This window comes from Rhinopithecus roxellana, chromosome 12 (genome assembly GCF_007565055.1).
Source record: "Rhinopithecus roxellana isolate Shanxi Qingling chromosome 12, ASM756505v1, whole genome shotgun sequence".
Classification (NCBI taxonomy): domain Eukaryota; kingdom Metazoa; phylum Chordata; class Mammalia; order Primates; family Cercopithecidae; genus Rhinopithecus; species Rhinopithecus roxellana.
In genome coordinates, this window is record NC_044560.1 from 108,301,593 (window position 1) to 108,313,760 (window position 12,168).

The following is a 12,168-nucleotide window of genomic DNA, read 5'->3' on the forward strand; positions in this document are numbered from 1 at the left end:
CAGCTGAGAGTCTTGGGAGACCCAGTTTCTCCTCTTCCTGCTCCTCCCAGGCCTCGTCGCCTGCAGATGGTCAATAAGGCAAAAGCAGAAGCAGAAAGAAGGGCAGGGGCGAGACCCCACACACGCCAGAGATAGAGCGGCGAGGAGCAGTGACAGAAAGGCTGCATTTTCTTCTGTTTATTTCAAGAGAACAAAGAACCAACCATCAGTTCTGTACAAAAACATGGTGTGAGAGCCATGGGACCCTCGGGCCAGCCCCCTTCCTGCACTGGAGCCCCGGGCCCCCCTAATTTGCCAAAAAACGATGAGAAGACCAAAAAACTCAAACTCTGGGGGAAAAAATTACTATGAAAAAAAATCAGGGGAGACCTTCCTGGGCCTCCCTTTCTCCCTATCCCCAACCTAGAAATTTAGGGGGGGCTGCGGTTCATGGCCATGGCAGGAGGTGGGGCAGATGGGTGTCGGCAGATTTAGTGTTTGGCAACCAGTGGGGCTGGGGGTGGGATCTGGGAGGGAGCCGAGGGGCCTGGGGAAGGGAAAAGATCTTGGACCCTGCCCCAGCCCACAGGACACTCAAAAACACTTTATAAAAATTGGGGCCACAGAGTAGAAGAAAAACGAGTCATCAGAATCAAAAACTAAAGAGTGGAAAGATTTTTTTTTTCTTCTCTAAAAGGCAAAAAACTACAAACAGCCCAAGTCCTGAGCTCCCCAAGACCTGGATCCTCCACTGTCCCCCTGAAACCCGGCAGGAGGCGGGATGGGGAGCGCGCGAGGTGGGTTCTTAAAAAAGTCACCCCTGGATGGGGAAGTTCTTCATCTTCTGCCGCCTTCCTCTGCCTCCCGCCGCTGCCGAGGAGAGAGATGGAGAGGACCGGGGCTAAGCCGGCAAACTCAACTTCTTCCCCTTTAGGACTGTGAGGAGAGAAAACAGGGAGGACATTACCGCTGAGGCCCCTGCAGGGAGGGGACAGTCTCCCATAGCCAGAGCAGGGCAGGCACGCTAGATGGGCAGGTCCACAGGGAGGGAGGTCCCCAGGACTCACGAATACATTCCCGGTTTCTTTCTTTCCTACCCCTTCTCACTACTGGCAATTCTCTTTCTTTTTTTGAGACAGCATCCCACTCTATAGCCCAGGCTGGAATGCAGTGGCATAGTCACAGCTCCCTGCAGCCTTGACCTCCTCAAGCAATTCACCCACCTCAGCCTCCCAAGGAGCTGGGACCACAGGCATGCACCACCATGCCCAGCTAATTTTTTAATTTTTTATTTGTTGTAGTGACAGGGTCTTGCTATGTTGCTCTGGAACTCCTAGGCTTAAGCACTCTCCCAAAGTGTTGGGATTACAGGCATGAGCCACTGTGCCTGGCCAATTCTCTTTCTATGTATTTTTTAAGGGTTTTTTTTTGTTTTGTTTTTCTGAGACAGGGTCTCACTCTGTCGCCCAGGCAATCACAGCTCACTGCAGGCTTGAACTTCCCAGACTCAGGGGATCCTCCCACCTCAGCCTCCTGAGTAGCTGGAACCACAGGTGCATGCCACAACACCCAGCTAATTTTTCTAATTTTTTGTAGAGACAGGGACTCGCCATGTTGCCCAGGCTAGTCTCAAACTCGTGAGCTCAAGCCGTCTGCCCGCTGTGGCCTCTCAAAGTGCTGAGTTTATAGGCGTGAACCACCATGCCCGGTCGATTATCTCTCTGTACTTGTTCATTTACCATCTCCTCCACCAGAATAAAAGGGAAATAGAGGTCTTTGTCCTTCCTCCTCCTACTGTATCCCCAGAGCCTAGCACCCGGCTGGGGACACAGAAAGTACTCAATACGTTCGTTGAATGAATAAATGAATGAATCTCAGTGGGCTGAGTCCCTGCCCTGACTGGCCTGCACTCCAAGTGACACGGGGGCTAAGGACAGAGGCTAACGGTCTGAATTCCTAGGAGGATGGTGGGCCTGCAACCCCAGAAACCAGGTGAAGAAACGCTCCCTCCTTTGGTACCCTCCTGGGGTAAGGAGACAGACCCCAGGCCCCAGGCCCCAGGCCCCAGGCCCCAGGGAGGACAGGAGCTGCAGAAATAGGAGGTTCCCATCCAGTCGCCCCACATCCCGGCTACCTTTGGTGATATAGAGGTAGAAGAAATCGCAGTAGAGGACTGTCTGGACCAGGCCTGCCACGATGGCGATGAGGTCGAAGAAGCCCTCGAAATGGTAGCGCCAGATCCAGTTGAAGAGATACAGCGTGCGGTAAACGCCCAGCGCAAACAAGTAGTGGCTGGTGATGGTCTCCGCCTCGCCAGTCTTGCTCACCATGAATAGCTGCGGCAAGATGGCCACCGACTCCAGGTAGATGGAGAAGGTCCAGAGGATCTGCAGAGAGACCACGGACAGGATGAGGTGGGAGGGGACAGGGCGGGAGAGAAGGCAGAGGACGACATGGCAGTTACAGGTGCTGCGAAGGTGGAGAGAGAAGGTAGTCCAGGCGCTGCCACGTGCCACACACAGTTCTGCCTGAGTTACTGGTATCTCTGATTTAATCATCACCATGGCCCGGTGAGGAGATCCTATGATGAGCACAGTTATTCTACAGATGAGGAAACTGACACCAGAGAAGGTAAGATACTCGCCCAAGACCATGTAGCCTGCAAGCAGCAGCTCAATGATTCAAACCAAGGATTTGCAGTCCGTCCTCATGAACACTTTGCAGTCGAGCCTCTCTGAAAGGCAAGCTGGGTTGGAATCTTGCCTTGGAAATTTCCCTTCCTTTTTCTTCTTTTTGAGATGGAGTCTCACTCTGTCACCCAGGCTAGAGTGCAGTGGAGCGATCTTGGCTCACTGCAACCTCTGCCTCCCAGGTTCAAGCGATTCTCCCGCCTCAGCCTCCTGAGTAGCTGGGATTACAGGCGCCTGCCACCACACCCAGCTAATTTTTGTATTTTCAGTAGAGACAGGGTTTCACCATGTTGGCCAGGCTGGTCTCAAACTCCTGACCTCAGGTGGTCTGCCTGCCTCGGCCTCCCAAAGTGCTGGGATTACAGGCGTGAGCCACCGCGCCCGGCCCACATGCCATTTCTTGCGGCACGTTGCATATGCTGTTCCCGCAGCAGGAAAAGCTCTTCCCCACACTGTCACACATCTGCCTACTCCATATTCTCCCAGCCTCAGCTCATCAGTCACCTCCTGAGAGGGACCCTCCCTGGCTATCCTTCCCCCAGGACTGTCACACCATCTTATCTCCTTCCTGGCCACCTGCACCAGCAATTGAGCTCCATGAAGGCTGGGATCCTACTTCTTGTTCACCCCGCGGCCCTAGCACCTAGCACAGTTCTTGAATGAGTGAGGAAATGGGAGCGAGCATCTATAAAGGGGTCCCCATGTGCTCAGCACAGGCCACCATTTAGGGAGCAGTGACAACCATCATTCGTGAGCAGGACAGGACATCATGGGACAGGGGAGAAGACATCTGCCAGCCCCCTTTCAGTCCCCAGCTCCCTGAAAGTGCCACCTGGGATGATGTGTGATCTGCAGACACACTGAAACCTCCCCTCCTAGTGCAAAGCCAGGTGGCAGGTGTGGCTCCTCGGCTGTCTTGGTTTGTGGGAGGAAGGTGGGGGGCACCAGGACCTGTTCATAACAACTGCTGCTTTTCTAGCATTTACGACATCCAAGGCACTGCTCCTTAGGGTATTCACTGGCCTGAGCCTTAACCCCATGAGGTAGGTACTGTTGTCATTCCCATTGTACAGATGAGGAAACTGAGGCCCAAGGGATAAGAAACATGTCCAGATTCCCACTGAGGCAGGTAGAGTCCAGGACCTGCTCCCAGAATCCTCCAGGGAGGCTCTCGTCAAGCCAGGTTAGTTGATGCTGCTGGGACACGAAACCATTAAATTCATGCCCATTCAACTCTTACCCCTGGGGTTGCCCTTAGGGAATAGAGTCATAGCTTAGGCAGACATAGAAGGTCTGTTGCATTTTTTTTTTTTTTTTCCTGAGGCCAAGTTTCGCTCTTGTCACCCAGGCCGGAGTGCAGTGGCACAATCTTGGCTCACTGCAAACCTCCGCTTCGCGGGTTCAAGTGATTCTCCTGCCTTAACCTCCCAAGTGCCTGGAATTACAGGCACTCACCACCACCCCCGGCTAATTTTTGTATTGTTTTAGTAGCGACAGGGTTTCACCACATTGGCCAAGCTGGTCTTGAACTCCTCACCTCAAGTGATCCACCCATCTTAGCCTCCCAAAGTGCTGGGATTATAGGCGTGAGCCACTGCACCTAGACTTATTGCATTTTAATCTATTCCATGATGTCGAATTTTTTATTTTTTTATTTTATTTTTTATTTTTTTGAGACGGTGTCTTGCTCTGTCACCCAGGCTGGAATGCAGTGGTACAATCTCAGCTCACTGCAACCTCTGCTGGCCAGGTTCAAGTGATTCTCCTGTCTCAGCTTCCCGAGTAGCTGGGATTATAGGTGCGTGCCACCACGCCTGGCTAATTTTTGTATTTTTAGTAGAGATGGGGTTTCAGCATCTTGGCCAGGCTGGTCTTAACTCCTGACCTCATGATCCATGATCCACCTGTCTCAGCCTCCCAAAGTGTTGGGATTACAGGCATGAGCCGCCGCGCCCAGCCTGTCTGAATTTTTAAAGAATATTTTCCTTAGGCCAGGCATGGCAGCTCACACCTGTAATCCCAGCACTTTGGAAGGCTGAGGCAGGCGGATCACTTGAGGCCAGGAGTTCAAGACCACCCTGGTGAACATGGCAAAACCATCTCTCCTAAAAATACAAAAAAATTTTACCTGGGCATGGTGGCCGCTGCCTGTGATCCCAGCTACTCGGGATGCTGAGGCATGAGACTCTCTTGAACCCGGGAAGCGGAGGCTGCAGTGAGCTAAGATCATGCCACCACACTCCAGTCTGGGCGACACAGCAAGGCTCAAAAAAAAAAAGAGGCCTGGGTTCTGGTCTGGCCTCCTCCACCTTTAGCAAGCTGCACTACCTCCCTCAGCCTCAGTCAGTCTCCCCATCCTCAAAATGGGTCTAGTAATCCCTAGTCAACAGGACAGTTATGAGCTAAGTCCAGGGCTTGGATAAGGGATCCAAGCAAGGTGATAACAATATATTTGCAAAGTCCAGGGCCTGGAGCCAAGTCCAGGATTCCCGCCACAGCATGATGCAGCCTCCCTCTGATATCTCTGACCCATGGGCCAAAGTCACCCTCTGTTGGATTTGTCTGGCCTGTACAGTGCTTTTAGAGCTATATTTTGAAGGCCAGGCACAGTGGCTCATGCCTGTAGTCCTAGCACTTTGGGAAGCCGAGATGGGAGGATTGCTTAAGACCAGGAGTTTGAGACCAGCCTGATTAACATGGCGAAACCCCATCTCTACTAAAAACACAAAAATTAGCCAAGCGTGGTGGCAAGTCTTTGTAATCCCAGCTACTCAGGAGGCTAAGCCAGGAGAAACGCTTGACCCAGGAGGCAGGGGTTGCAGTGAGCCAAGATCACGCCACTGTACTCCAGCCTGGGCAACAGAGCGAAGACTCCGTCTCAAAAAAAAAAAGAAAGAAAGAAAGAAAGTTTGAATCTGTGGTTAAAATTTTAAAATGCGACATCTTGCCTGAAAACTCCTGAATTATGGCTTCTGTTGAAAAGATCAGCACATCTGGCCACCCAGGCCTATCTTCCTATAAGGCAGGAGTGGGCATAGGTAAGAAAAGGTTGCCCTGAATTTATTATTCCTGCCAGGTCCCAGGAGGCAAGAGATCGCAAACTTAGCATTGGTTCTCCCAAAATTCCTCTCAGGAGTTCGTACAGGTTCCAGCAAAAATACCATGGAATAAAAAATCGTAACAGCAAACATTTAAAAGTATGAGAGATGGGACTAAACACTTCAGTCACTGCACACTGACACGGCACTTCCTACCTCATCCCAGACACTGTGCTTTATTCATACCAACCTCTCATTTGAACCATATGACACAGGAACTGATTATCTCCATTTTACAGGTGAGGAAACTGAGGCACAGGGTATTTATGTGATTTGCCCAGAATCCCATAGCTGCTACGTGGTAGAGGCAGGATCCAAATCTTTACACTCTGATTCTAGAGTCTTTATGTGTTTTGACACCAGGTAATGCTGCAAAATCTCAGTAAATTCTCACAATGACCTGATCACAACTTTACAAATGTGGAAACCGAGGTACAGAGAGGTCAAGTCACATGCCCAGGATCATGCTAATAGAAACTAGCAGATTTGGGGCCAGGCGTGGTGGCTCATGCCTGAGGTCAGGAGTTCGAGACCAGCCTGGCCAGTATGTTGAAACCCTGTCTACTAAAAATACAAAAATTATCCTGGTGTGGTGGTGGGCAAATCTGCAATCTCAGCTACTCGGGAGGCTGAGGCAGGACAATCACTTGAACCTGGAAGATGGAGGTTGCAGTGACCCAGAATCATGCCACTATCTCCAGTCTGGGCAACCGAGCAAGACTCTGTTTCAGAAAAAAAAATAAAAGAAGAAAAGAAAAGAAAAAGGAAGGAAGGAAGGAAAGAAAGAAAAGGAAGGAAGGAAGGAGAGGGAGGGAGGGAGGGAGGAAGGAAGGAAGGAAGGAAGGAAGGAAGGAAGGAAGGAAGGAAGGAAGGAAGGAAGGAAGGAAGGAAGGAGGGAGGGAAAGAACAAACTAGCAGATTTGGAATTCAAATTCAGGAAGGCTGGGCCAGGCGTGGTGGCTCACACCTGTAATCCCAGCACTTTGGGAGGCCAAGACGGGCAGATTATTTGAGCCCAGGAGTTCGAGACCAGCCTGGTCAACATGCGAAACCCTGTCTCGACTAAAAATACAAAATTTAGCAGAGCATGGTGATGTGCACCTGTCTTCCCAACTACTCGGGAGGCTGAGGCAGGATAATTGCTTGAACCTGGGAGGCGGGGGTTGCAGTGAGCCGAGATCGTGCCACTGTACTTCAGCCTGGGCAACAGAGTGAGACTCTGTCTCCAAAAAAAAAAGAATCCCTAAGCCTCAGTTTCCTCATCTGTAAAATGGGGCTGCTGAGAAAGGTAAGTAGGTGAAATGCTTAGGGTAGCGACTGACACATAGTTGAGTTTTGCTGCTGTTGTGTGAATCTCCTCTGACCCCAGAGCCCATGCACTGAACTTATGCGTCCTAAAATAAGGCAGTTTGGGCATACCCTGCAGAAGGAAGCCTGTGAGAGGGTCTCCTGTCACTGCTACTCTGCCACAACCATCCACCCAAATAAAGAGTCACAGCAAGGCGCCTACCTCCAGAGGGGTGAAGTCATGATTGACCAGGAATGCCAGAATAGCTGTGGGAACAACCAGGAACTCCACTCTGAATGTGTCATGGTTCCCATCGTAAGTGGCTTTGAACTTGCTATAAATCAACCAGACCGTGGTGAAGGAGCAGGCTATGTAGACCACCTGAGGAGGAGGATGATGAGAAGGGGCCTCAACTCACAGGCCAGGGTCTGTGCCCCAGCAGGCTCAGACCCAGGAGTCGAGACCCCTCCCTCAGACCCAGGAGTGCAGGCCCCCAGACCCTCCTCCCTCAGACCCAGGAGTCCAGATTCCCAACCCCTCTTCCCTCAGACCCAGGAGTCCAGACCCCCGGCCCCTCCTCCCTCAGACCCAGGAGTCCAGGCCCCCGGCCCCTCCTCCCTCAGACCCAGGAGTCCAGGCCCCCGGCCCCTCCTCCCTCAGACCCGGGAGTCCAGACCCCCGGCCCCTCCTCCCTCAGACCCAGGAGTCCAGGCCCCAGGCCCTTCCTCCCTCAGACCCAAGAGTCCAGGCCACCCCCCCCCCCCCGCCCCTCCTCCCTCAGACCTAGGAGTCTGGGACCCACACCCGGCTCCTCTGCTTCAGTGGGGGCCAGAGGGGTGGGGTGGAGCCTCTACCTTCATACACGTGTTGTAGAGTGAGATGTAGTTGGTGAAGAGGTCCAGATATCGGGCAGTGAACACCACAGCAAACAGGACCTGGCTCTTCCCTGAAATTCCTGTGGTCCAGAGAGAGACAGAGAGAGAGAGGGAAAGAGAGAGAGGGAAAGAGAGAGAGGGAGAGAGAGAGAGGGAGAGAGAGAGCGAGCAAGAGAGAGAGGAGGCTGGGGATGGGCTGCATGGGCAATAAACTAAGGCACGGCGCCCGGGACCAGCCTGGAGGCAGCTCTGGAGTGCAGCTGTCCCCGGAGGCCTCCCCAGCCCGCCCCACCTCATCAGGGCCCTTTCCCACGGCCCACAGCCAGGGGGCAGCCCAGGCCCCTTAAGCTACTCCAGCCCGAGGCTCCGTCCCAGACTAGGCCTCATGGCCACCCCTGACCCCCCTCAGGGTCCTCCTGCAGTCCGGACCTGAGGTGGGGCCTAGGGAGGACCTCCCCTGACTTCAGGCCCCCGATCTGGTCACCTTCCTCCCGTTCCCTTCCTGGCCGCCACGGTCCACGTCACCAACTCACAGCCACCTCCCCGCCTGCCATGGTTCCCTGTTCCCGGTCCGTGAACCCTCGGGCTGCCCAGACTGGGGCTGGGGGTGGCTGAATTGGGGGCCTAAAGCCATTCACATCAAACTGTATGCACCCCCGCCAGTCTGGGGAAAGGAGCTGATCCCCTGGAGACCCAGAACCTAGAAGAGAGATCCCCAGCAAGCAGTGGGGGTGGAACCTGTGCCCCTAGTGCCCCCAAACCCTTCCTGAGTCCTGGGACGCCCCCAACCCCCGCCCTCAATCTCTCTCCTTCGCCAGCCCTGGTGGGCCTCTCACCGGCACACGAGCGGGACTTCCAGATTTTGAGCAGTAGCAAGATGATGGCGAGGAGGTGGGAGAGGTCTCCCAGGAATCGGAAGAGATTCATGGCTGGGGGGCCCTGGCAGGGCTGAGTGGGAGGGAGGCAGGCTGGCGGGGGGCTGCCCCCCGAGGCTGCTGGTCTGAACGGGAGGCTGGGCTGGGGGGAAGGGAGAGGGACCCTAGGTGCGCTCCGCTCCGGGGAGGGGACTCTGGGAGGGGGAGCAAAGGCCGGAGCTGGCGGCGGAGCAGGAGCCGGGAAGAGGGAGGAGAGCGGGGGGGGAGGAGTCCGGGCCGGGAGGCTCCGCCTCCGAGGGCGGGGCCCGGATCCCCGGCGCCCTCTATCGCCCACCTCCTGCTTTGCCGTGGCGGCGCTAAATGCACCCCCAAAGCTGCCTGCCCCTTAGGAACTTGGGAGGGTCGCAGGGTTCGGAAAGTGCCAAATCCGGCACCGGCTTGCACAGGCAGTCTGTGTCTCTGGAAGGGACGCAGTCCAGTACACCACCCTCAGCCCTTGCAGGGATGTAGAGGCTGCCCTCTGAGCTTTAAAAAGCCTGCAAGAACCCAGAGGCTCAGCTGCTAGCTTCTGCCCCTTTCAGGCACTCTAGCTCCAATCCCCCAGAACACAAGAAAGATACCCCACCCACTTCCTCCCCTAGACCTAGGACTCAAGGCCCCCAGGCCCCTCCTCCCTCAGACCTAGGAGTCCAGGCTTCCAGCCCCTCCTCCCTCCGACCTAGGAGTCCAGGCCCCCAGCCCCTCCTCCCTCAGACCCAGGAGTCCAGGCCCCAGCCTGTTCTCCCTCAGACCCAGGAGTCCAAGACCCCCAGGTCCTCCTCACTCAGACCCAGAAATCCAGACACCCAGCCCTCCTCCCTCAGACCCAGGAGTCCAGGCCCCCAGGCCCCCAGGCCTCCTCCCTCAGACCCAGGAGTCCAGTCCCCCCAGCCCCTCCTCCCTCAGACCCAGGAGTCCAGACACCCAGCCCTCCTCCCTCAGACCCAGGAGTCCAGACACCCAGCCCTCCTCCCTCAGACCCAGGAGTCCAGGGCCCCAGCCTTCCTCCCTCAGACCCAGGAGTCCAGGGCCCAGCCCTCCTCCCTCAGACCCAGGAGTCCAGACACCCAGCCCTCCTCCCTCAGACCCAGGAGTCCAGGGCCCCAGCCCTCCTCCCTCTGACCCAGGAGTCCAGGGCCCCAGCCCTCCTCCCTCTGACCCAGGAGTCCAGACACCCAGCCCCTCCTCCCTCAGACCCAAGAGTCCAGGCCCCTGTCCCTCCTCCCTGAGACCCAGCAGTCCAGGGCCGCAGCCCTTTTCCCTCCTAGGATGCTGTTACTTGGAACTTAGGGTCCCACCCCCACCATCTTATGGCTCAAGCTTCCTAACCGTAAGAATCTAGATCTACGGTTTCTTTCTCCCTTTACGACCCACACATTTAGACCCTGATTCTCTTCTTTTTCAGGAACGTGCACCTCACCCTGCTCTCCCAGACCTTGAGGATGAAGGAAACAGGAACCCCACCCAGGAGGCTCAAGGCTGAAACTCTGACCCAAACTACCTCAGGAGCCCCTGGCCCTGGCTTCCTCCCTGCTCCAGAATTTCTGCCCTGCCCCCCCCCACACACACACCCTCTTCCACCCTCAGAGGCCCAGGTGTCCCGCCCCATGCTCTACCCTAGAGCCGCACGGGTGGCTTTATAAAAGTGCCGGGCCCAGCCCCCTAGGAGGGGAATAGTGGGCATCTGGGTGTGGGACCCTCCGGGAACAGCCTGTGGTCTGGACTCCTGCGTCTATGAGGAGACAGATGCTGCTTCCCTTCTGGATGATGGGGTACCCACCGGTGATGGAGGCCAGGGTCCCTCAATAAAAGAAGGGGAGCAGGCATGTTGGTTTCTTCGGAGGGTTGGAAGGACTGGGTACCCAAGGGTGACATCCACGAGTCTTGGGTCCCTGAAAGTGGCTTGTACTGGGGGAGAGTCGGGATGACTGAGTCCTTAAAAGAGACTCTGACTTGGAGGCGGGCCCCAAATTCCTGGGTCCCAGTGGAGAAGGGACTCCTGGGTCTGAGGGAGAAGGGACTGGGGGGCGGGACTCCTGGGTCCACGGTGGAGACCTGGTTTTCAGGCCTGGCCTTCTGGGGCAATAAAAGCCACAGATTGGGTTGTAGTATGGCGAACACTGAAGTCAGGGAAAGGCCTCCTGTTTCCAGAGCCTCAAGGCAGGGAGGGGGCAGAGGGCAACAACCCCCAGACCTGAAGTGTAGCTCTGAAGCTGATGTCTCCATACGGGGTTCCGAGTCCCTGCCTGCCGGTCCCCAGCCCGACTTCTTCCTTCCATTTTATTTTCAGCCCCTCACTCCCCTGTCCCAGGAGGAAGGCAGAGGCTGGTAGCTGGGGGTGGGGGGGCCCCCTCCCCAAGCCTGGCAGGAGGAGGGGTCCCCAGGGAGGCCAGGAGGGGGGGCTGTGGGTCTCCCGGCAGTGGCGGACGGGGACTGAATGTTAATCGCATCCCGAGTGAGTGTGTGTGTGTGAGAACACAGCAAGTGTGTGAGTCCCTCCCGCTCCGGCTCCTCCAAGCCGCGGCCGCCGCCGCCACCCTCGCCCGCAGCCTCCCGCAGCCTCCCTCGGCCACCGGTGCCCTGCTGGGGGGTGTCGCCTGGGTGGGTCCGCCCGGCCCCCAGGGGTCTCTCGAGCGTCTGCCATCTGCCCGGTGAGGATCTGTATGTCCGGGTGTCTGAGGCTGGCTGGTGGAGGGGGGGTGTGTCTGTAAGCGCTGCGGTGGTGAAGGGAGGGAGGGGTCTGTCTGTCTATACCGACCCTGAGCCGCCTGCCTGGGTGTCGTGGGGTCCCCACTCCTTCCCCCCGGCCCCCCCAAACCCAGATGGATGGTGTGTACCTGGGTTCTGTGCCTCCTGCCTGCGTCCGGCCAGGCGTCTGGGCGTCCCCGGCTGCCTGTGTCCTCCTGTCTGTCCAAACAGCCCCTATTGGCAGTGGCAGCCTGGCCCCCATTAGACCCCGCACTCTGTGTGTGTGTGTCTGTGTGTGTGTCCCTCCTCAAGCTCTGGGGGTGCTGGGGAATCCCAGGGAAGTGAGGTCGTGCATGTGTGCGTGTGTGTTTCTGCCTGTGTTTGAGAGTGGGGGCGTCTGGGGGGGTCTGGAGGTGGCCAAACGAGGAAGGGAAAAGCAGTTCCTCAAGCAGGCAATCTCCCGCTCCTCACACACACACACTAGCCACCAGCTTCAGAGGTGACCCAGACAGACAGACAGACACAGACGCTGGAAGGGGGGGTGGGGGGGCTGAGGGCACAAAGCGGGGGTGCGAGTGAGCCAGGGAGAGGCGGGACTGGACACATGGAAAGGGGGGAGGAGCCGGGGCTGAAGCG

At 56.3% G+C, this 12,168-nt stretch overlaps 1 protein-coding gene across 1 annotated transcript; it reads right to left on the reverse strand.

Moving 5' to 3' along the window:
* Positions 1-156: 156 nt before the first annotated feature.
* On the reverse strand, positions 157-9,069 carry KDELR1 (KDEL endoplasmic reticulum protein retention receptor 1). Its single transcript, XM_030942693.1, has 5 exons — positions 8,767-9,069; positions 7,910-8,010; positions 7,278-7,436; positions 2,114-2,366; positions 157-915 (listed from the first exon to the last, which is right to left on the reverse strand). The coding sequence occupies exons 1-5, from the start codon at positions 8,855-8,857 to the stop codon at positions 881-883; spliced, it is 639 nt and encodes a 212-aa protein (XP_030798553.1). The 5' UTR covers positions 8,858-9,069; the 3' UTR covers positions 157-880.
* Positions 9,070-12,168: the final 3,099 nt, after the last annotated feature.

Coding starts and splice junctions, on each gene's coding strand:
- KDELR1 (XM_030942693.1), bottom strand. CDS start 8,857: ATGAATCTCTTCCGATTCCTGGGAGACCTCTCCCACCTCCTCGCCATC. Junction 2,367..7,277: donor ATGACTTCACCCCTCTGGAG/GTAGGCGCCTTG, acceptor GTCTCTCTGCAG/ATCCTCTGGACCTTCTCCAT. Junction 916..2,113: donor CTACCTCTATATCACCAAAG/GTAGCCGGGATG, acceptor CTCTCCTCACAG/TCCTAAAGGGGAAGAAGTTG.